Here is an 8026-nt window from a genome sequence, read left to right as displayed (position 1 = left end):
TTTTCTATTTTCTATTTGGGAAGAAAAAAATAGACATTTTATCTAGGTCTATGCCATTAGTTTATAAATAACAATTGCATTTCCTATTTTCGAAAAGTAATTACTTGTTTAAAATTGTAATCAGAATATCCCGAAAAGCAAACTTACTCGTACGCAAGCCGATACACCAGCTGCAAGTAGTTAGTTCTAAAAATTATAGTACTTCGTCAGATGAGTGATATCTATAGTTGAACAGAACATTTTTTGATTAAAATAACAGCTTCAACATTCGTTCGAATTTCGTTGCGAGTGTTAAAATGCTATTTGACCGTTCAAAATTCTGATTTTTTTCATTCAATCAAAATTATGAAAATATTGTGAATCTAGAAATTGTGAGCTAATTTGCAGTGTCGTTTGGTGAGTGGTAAATGTGTGTAAAACTATTGTTCGGAGCTCATGCAAAATGTTTTGTGATGTCTAAAATCAGCAAAGGCTTAAGCTAAGCTGACACATCTATTATAATTGCATTAAATTGGAGTGCTTTATATTTCCTGAATTCACTTGTATGATTAAATCTGAATAAAATATTCAATAGAACACGTTTCACTCGGAAAATAGCTTAAATTAACAAAAGCTCGCAACGGTGGGCGTCGATGACAATCAAACGTTAACAGAATCAGATCATCTCAATAAATATACGAGAAAAAATTGATCTACCGATTCTTATTACCAAATGAACTGTTTTCGCAACAATATGTTAAGAGGAAAATTTAAAACCATTTCCTTGGTTTTGTGAGATTTAATCCAGTAAAATTAAAAAAAATTAAGAGGAACCACATATTTAAATTCCAGTCTCCAAACACATCTACAAATTCAAGTCTTCAAACACTCCCAACTCGAATTTTTCATCCAATTCTCATTCATTTTTATGCAAAAAACCTCTCCACTGGACACGAGGATTTACAAAGTTTCAGCAAGCTTTCTTTTCCTCCAATACGGTTTACCAAAATCAGTGGGCCCCAATTGGCGTCAATCAAGACCAGCAACTTCTAGCCGCTAATTCAGTCACGCTATTGACCTCGGCCGCACTTGTGTCGACTGTTACCGTTGCCAAAGACTACAGCGCAGTAAGTTATTTGGAATGTCCCAAATCGTGACGCTATTGGCAACGACTGCAACATGAGCACCGTTGCATACGGTTGCAACACGAATGAAGTTAAAAATGACAAAAATACAACGTCGTTGATATCAGCTGTAACACGGCCTGTTGTCGGGAACTGCAACACGACGTTGTAGAAAAGAGTTGCAAAATGACAAAGTTCAGAACAACTGCAACACGACGCCGATAAAAAGGATTGAAAAACATGCAAAGTTAGGAACGGCTGAAACACCGACGTCGTCGAAAACAGCTCACTAGAGATGTGAACCGGACATTAAAATAAGTTGGATAATTATAAATAATGTAGCCAAACATGCGGCAACCCTGAAACGGTAACGACGACGAGTACAGCTTCGGGTGGACGGGCCCGAGCCGTGGACGTGTCGTCCAAATCAACCGACGAAGAGGGACGCGGTACTCTTTATCATGCAAGCATATATTTCGAATTGAGCTAAAGAGTTCTCGAGCGACGCATACTAATTACCGTTTGACTTTGAAATCAAGCAAACATTAATTTCAGAATTATTTGCCTCTAAATATTCGTTAGTCAGTTGCGTTCATCGAAATCGCACTTTTGACGCGTACGAGTTTTTAACGAAACTGTCATTTTCGTCACCAGGGAAAATATTGTTATTTCAAGGCATACGATAAGCAGTATTATTCACTATCTAATCACTATGTTGTTCAAACATAATATTTATTTAAACAATAAGTGGGTAAATGTCAAATTGTTTAAAAATAAAAATGAAAAAATTTTTGCAATTATGATACGCGTGACACGTACATTAATTAGTTACTATTAATTAAATATTATCAGCTGTTATAATAATATTATCATAACATAATATAATATTATAATAATATTATTATTATATTATATTATGTTATAAAATAATATAGAAATAATTATAATATAATATTATGAAATTATTATAATATTTTTATTCCTGATATATTAATATTATTATTATTATATCGGGAGCTGTTATAGGAACAAATATAATTATATATGGGTATAAATTATTGATCCAGGTAATTACTGGACCATACCCTCCCCTCAAGAGGCGAGGTAAACTAGAAATAAAAATGGATAATAATCTTTTTGATTCTATAAATCTTCATAGGGCAATGGATTGCTTGAAAACCTTCCTGTTATTAACTTATGATTAGGTTCGATTAGTTGGGAATTATCACTCAATTTGGTTATAAAAATCCATTACGATAATTCATTTCCTTCCTGGGTAACCAACCTATCGGTGAGCACATCTTAACAGTCAAATTTTCGGTGCTCGCCTTCAGTCATTTGTTTACGCGGATTTGGGCTGCCGTGAGCTGATATGAAAGATTTGCTAATTCAGCCTTAACTTCAAGAAGAGGGCATATTTTATTCCTGCAAATATAATTGTTTTCAGACCCCTAATTGTAGGCTGTTTGTTTCATTTAACTCATTTTAATTTTTTTACTTTAAATTCTCTTCAAACACGCCTTAAATTTTCTCAATTGCTGAAATAATCGCTTATTCATTTTATTTTTTGCCACTAAATAAAATATATTTTGATAATTGCCTCAGTTGATCATTATTTAAATAGCTAATTCTAATTTATTCACTAAATATATATGATTTAACACGTGAAGTCAGTGGAAGATGCGCACAAAAATAAATCACAGTTATATTTTTTCGACATATTCTAACGAAAATATTATGGCGGGAAAATCAGAATTACAGTCTCAAATATATTATGTTTAATATATCCGTATAGAGAATCAAAACCCGCGGACGGTTTTGACGATGTGCAAATCCCGCAAACTTTCGTTCAATGAAACAACCGATGGATCGTAGGTGGTTGACGTCTGGGACGAAGTTCCCGCGCCACCTTCCAAACGAAATTAATCAATTAGGCACTTACGATGATGATAATCATTGTGTACGTGCAATATCGGGGCATGGTTTAACACGCGCACAAATCTATGAAATTAGTCGTTTCATTAAATATATCAATTTATTTAAATCCTTTCCAAATCAGTTTTTATAAATTTTTTCAATTTCATCGGCTCTTCATCTTTATTGTGAGTCAAGGCCGTGAAGCGGCTAAAGATCCCTAGACCCTAATACCGTCCTTGACAATAAATTGAGCATTTCAAGTTGCCGGACATTACAGTGCATGGTCAGTGGGACAAGCTCCGATGGTTGGTAGGGAGGGCAGTAGGCTCAGGGTACAGGGCGCAGAAGTCACAAATCCCGGACCGGCAGGTGTAGAGGAGACTTAGAGGCTCATCATGAATCCGTGGAGGCAGCCAGAGTTTCACAATTAAACATTTGACCAGAAGTTGTGTTCCGAAGCCATCAGGCTCCCTTCCCGATCACTCCAGTCTTATCGCCGACCTCCTTTCTGGGCTCCTGATCGATGAGAAGTCTGTCTCCTATTGCCTCGACAGTGTTGTCATCACAGCCGAGGCCCTGCTTTTTCTTCATGAGAAAGTCAAAAGAAGCACGAACAACAAATGATATGAACAATTCAAAGGCAAGCAGGCGTTTGGGTCGTATGGACTATAGTTGAATTTTAAGGCTGCCTAAAGATTATACTAACAATTACGTTCCAACTGAAGTAAATTCCCTTTCTTCAAATATCACATTATTTGACATATTCAGCTCAAGTGCATTAGGTAAAAGTTTTTTATCCAGGTTTGAGCTATGAACAAATACAGCGTTAAAATTCCACGATTATTTGACAAAAATCCACCTAAGTTGATGTACCTTACATTATTTTTATTATTTTCAATGCAATTAAACCCCTAATTCGTAGACATATATTAGTTTCATGATAGGGAGAAAAGTGTATACTTCAATTGTTTCAAAATTTATTGAAAGCACGGTAAGTAAACGCGCTGAAATACGAGCACACTGATAGCTGAAAGACTTATGACATACATCTCATGGTAACAATATTTTGACAGGCCATGTCACCTCTGTGGCCTCCCAATATTGTGTCCATGGAGACTTGAAGCGTAAAATATGAGTACTTCTATACCAAATAAAGTTATTAGAGTGTGAAACGATAGTACGCAGCTGAGAACATAAGAGTTCTATTTAACTTGAAAAAGTGTAAGTGCAGCTAATCATTGCATTTACACCGTTTTCAGAAAATTTCGTTTTCATTTTCATCAACGAAACAGACTTATAGCGCATGCATGCACTTGATTTTTCATCATTTGTGAGAGCATAAATTGTGCAGGTAAATATTTAATTAAATCTTTATTCATTCGTATGCATTGTACGATCAATTATAAATGGATCAACCTTCTGTTCATGCTAAATGATAAAATTTAAATCAGTTAAAATGCAACAAAAATAACACATTTAGCGTAATGAATCTAAATACTAATTTTAGGTCCCGGCTTAGAGCTATTTAAATGGTCGAAATAAATTACTGATAGTTGCCCATGTTCCTTATCTAGTGCGGCTCTGCTGAACCATTCGTGACGTCATCTCATTGTTTATGAGCTGAACTGCGTCGTTACAAATTCTTTTCGTCGTCTGTCGTCTGGTTTGCTTACATTTCGCGACCTAGGAAGGAATATCGCTATCATGCTATAACATTGTGCAATAAAAACGACATGGTTTCATGGTTTTTAAATCTTTCTTTGCAGGATTAGAAGATGAATTCATTAATCAACGTTTTAAAATAATAATTATTCAAAGTTTTAGAAGAATTCATTAATAATCAAAAAATTTTTCATGACCGTGATGGCTACTTGTCGAAAGGTATAAAAAAATTGTATTCAAATAAGTACCTCATATTCTCTTTTATTTTTGTATTTTGAGGCTTCGGTAATGATTTTTTTTTGATCAGTCAGACCAAAACGTAAATTTCCCCAATGCCAAGAAACCAGCTAGAAACTTCAGCAATGACGGTGAGGTATCGACCCACCATAGGCTCGCTGGGCAGGAAGGACTCAATAAAATAGTTTGTGCTAGGAATTCCAGGTCGATATGCAAAAGTGGGATTCTGAGAAAATACTGAATAATTTCCTAGGAAGATCTGCACGTTCGAGGCCCAGCCGGGATAAATGAAGGCAATCCGAGTTTCGATGACCCTAATCGGTTCAAGAAAATCAATCTGATAATAGGGGTTGTCTCCTTGAGAGGAAAGATAAACTTCCCAGGCAGTTGATCCGTCAGGACAATAATAACCATCCAAGGCTTTAGCGACAGCCGTAGTAGAATCATACGATGGCGATGCAGTGACATTTGCACTCTGACGAATGACGTCACGTATCTTCAGTGTTGAATAGCATGCGTCTATGGCAACCGTTGCAGTGGTCGCTTCTGTGTAGCGAGCACTTACAACGGCACGTGACAAGAAGCATCGGTTTGTTGTTTCGTCTGTCGATAAGCAAATGATTGAGTTAATATACAAATATTTTTGACGTATATTAGGCAACATGATAAGGAATGAGATGAATTAACGTCAAAATTTAATTGAAAAACAGAAACTGGTGTTAGCTTTGATTATGCCAAATTGCGGTTTGGCCGATTTTTAACGACCTCGACCACATTGTCAATTTCAACCGAAATTTGCAAAACCAGTCGCATTTTTTGCTCTCCGAAATGGCTGCTTCAATTCTGGTGAACTTAAAAAACACTCGGCTTTGCATTTTTCGGTTCATTTTATTCTGAGGTCGGTTGACCAGCACAGTGAATGAATAATGAAAGAAAACTGCAGATTAAAATACTGAGCACGAAATGTTACTTGTAAGTCGAGATTTTATGCTGATTGAGGTTATGAGACATTTCCTTAATTTCCTCCATTACAGGCAAGATATTGCCTAGTCCACGAAATTTCGAGGACAAGATATAGCGGGAGGACTATTTGTCGAAAAGACTAGGACACGAAAGAAAATCGAGTTCGATATGATCATGTCAAGTGCTATAGGAAGTTGAGACCAAATCAGGCCTGTGAACTTATGGGCGATCTAGTGCACTAGGTGACTTCTGAAAAGGAAAAATTAACATGGAAGTCGCGCGTACGAATGTTAGGCGCACGCGAAATTCAACAGTTAAATGCGAATAGAAACGGCCCAGTCACCTGGCCTCGGGATTGGATTACACCGTAGTCTGTATAAAAACCAGGATTGATTTAGCGAATAATAGTTTAGTCCATTTGGAAGCACTCCATGCGTGCATGGATATGCACAAGCAAAATGGGATTGATTGAGTGAAATAAATAAGCCGCAAGTCGGCGGCAAAAGCAGCCAGTGCAAAACAAGAGGACTGCGAGACTATTGCTTATAATCACGATCATGCACAGAGTTTCACAGCATGTTCTATATTTGAATTCCCTCCGGTCTGTCTTTATTCGGTCTCTTAAATGATATAGCTTTTTGTCAGGCCTGAAGCAGGATAGTAAATTTCAGATGAATATTGTCTCACCTGTGCAAAAAAATTCGCATTGGTCGTTGTTGATGCACATGGATCCACAGAGCGCCACCAAGTTCCCAATGATCACCGTTGGCGAGTCGATGAAGCAAGCGTCTAGAGGAATTTTCGTCGCGTTCGGTACCTGGAATGTACGATCCAAGTTTCTTCCTATAATTTCCTTACCTAAGCCGAAGTCCAGTAATTATGTCTTTGAATGAGAGAAATTCATAACAGTTGAATTCATTGCGTCTGTTACGTACTTCTAATTACCGGTCGATGAGTAATTCACAGTCATCAGGAACCTCCCGATCATTTTCTTGTGAAATTTTAATAATTAAAAACGGTGGCAGAAAACGCAAATTGTCAAAACTTTAAAAATTTCTGAAACCAAACATCAATATTGGATCCAACTAAAGAACTTCTAATAATCAACAAGAGAAAGCTTTAAAGACATTTTTCACGAATGAAAAAAATTCAAATATACCTTTTCTTACATCTCTAAGCTAAATTCTTTGCCACGCATAATTTCAGCAAGAATAAACCAGGGGCATGTGCGACAAATATATATTGAAACACTAGACTAATTTTTCACCCTATCGTAGCGCATTGTTACAGGACACCGTACGACTGTTTCAGTCGATGTCTGATGACTCGCATTGAAAACGAAACATCTGAGATACGTTTAATTTTCTCACCTTTATGAAACTCTTGGTCTCGATGAGAGCTCGAACTGTCAACGCCCAGCAGCTCACCAGCAAAGCTGTCACGAATATCGAACCTCCCCTCTGCATTTTCTCTCGGCCAATCATTATCAAGAAATAAGAACAGGGCTAATGAAATGACTCAAATGAGTTGCCAATGATGTAATTAACAATTTTAGACTCACTTTAAAACAATGATAAATACTTTGATCATGTACTGCTATTGATTCGGCTGAAAAAATTATAATGCATAGACAAAAAGTAAAAACGGGAGGTTGGATAAGATAAAATTATATAAATAATAAATTTCTCCATGAATTACTCACAACAGATCAGTCGATACAATGGCAGCCTAAAGATCATAATAATTATAATAAAATTATTTAATGTACATAAATTACCATGGACATTTTTCTAAAATGAGGAACACTTCTTCGGTATTTTTCGTAAAACTTCCTAAAGACTTAACAACGATAAATCTCAAGATGCAGTTACTGGGATACCTTGTAACAAACAGAAGTAACGATGCAAGACAAGACCAGTAAAATTTTAATTATCATCAATGAATAATTTATGCAATATATCTTTTCAGCAAACGCCAACTAATTCTTATAGTAATGCAACAGTTGAACAATCCTTCCAAATTTTATTTTGTTGAACTGACTGATATGTGGAAATTTTTTGTGGCAATATGGTAGCGAAGCAGATACTTCTTTTATGGCTCAAATAGAAAAAGAATGCTGCTAGATATTAAAATTTTGTAATCTT

At 36.1% G+C, this 8026-nt stretch overlaps 1 protein-coding gene across 1 annotated transcript; it reads right to left on the bottom strand.

Moving 5' to 3' along the window:
• Positions 1–4936: 4936 nt before the first annotated feature.
• On the bottom strand, positions 4937–7392 carry LOC108664305. The gene is made up of 3 exons (XM_018150873.1): positions 7253–7392; positions 6570–6699; positions 4937–5522 (listed from the first exon to the last, which is right to left on the bottom strand). The coding sequence occupies exons 1-3, from the start codon at positions 7364–7366 to the stop codon at positions 4990–4992; spliced, it is 777 nt and encodes a 258-aa protein (XP_018006362.1). The 5' UTR covers positions 7367–7392; the 3' UTR covers positions 4937–4989.
• Between the last annotated feature and the right edge of the window lie 634 nt (positions 7393–8026).

The sequence above is a fragment of the Hyalella azteca genome, unplaced genomic scaffold (assembly GCF_000764305.2).
Source record: "Hyalella azteca isolate HAZT.00-mixed unplaced genomic scaffold, Hazt_2.0.2 contig545, whole genome shotgun sequence".
NCBI classification, from domain to species: Eukaryota; Metazoa; Arthropoda; class Malacostraca; order Amphipoda; family Hyalellidae; genus Hyalella; species Hyalella azteca.
This window is presented reverse-complemented; position numbering and strand designations above follow the sequence as displayed.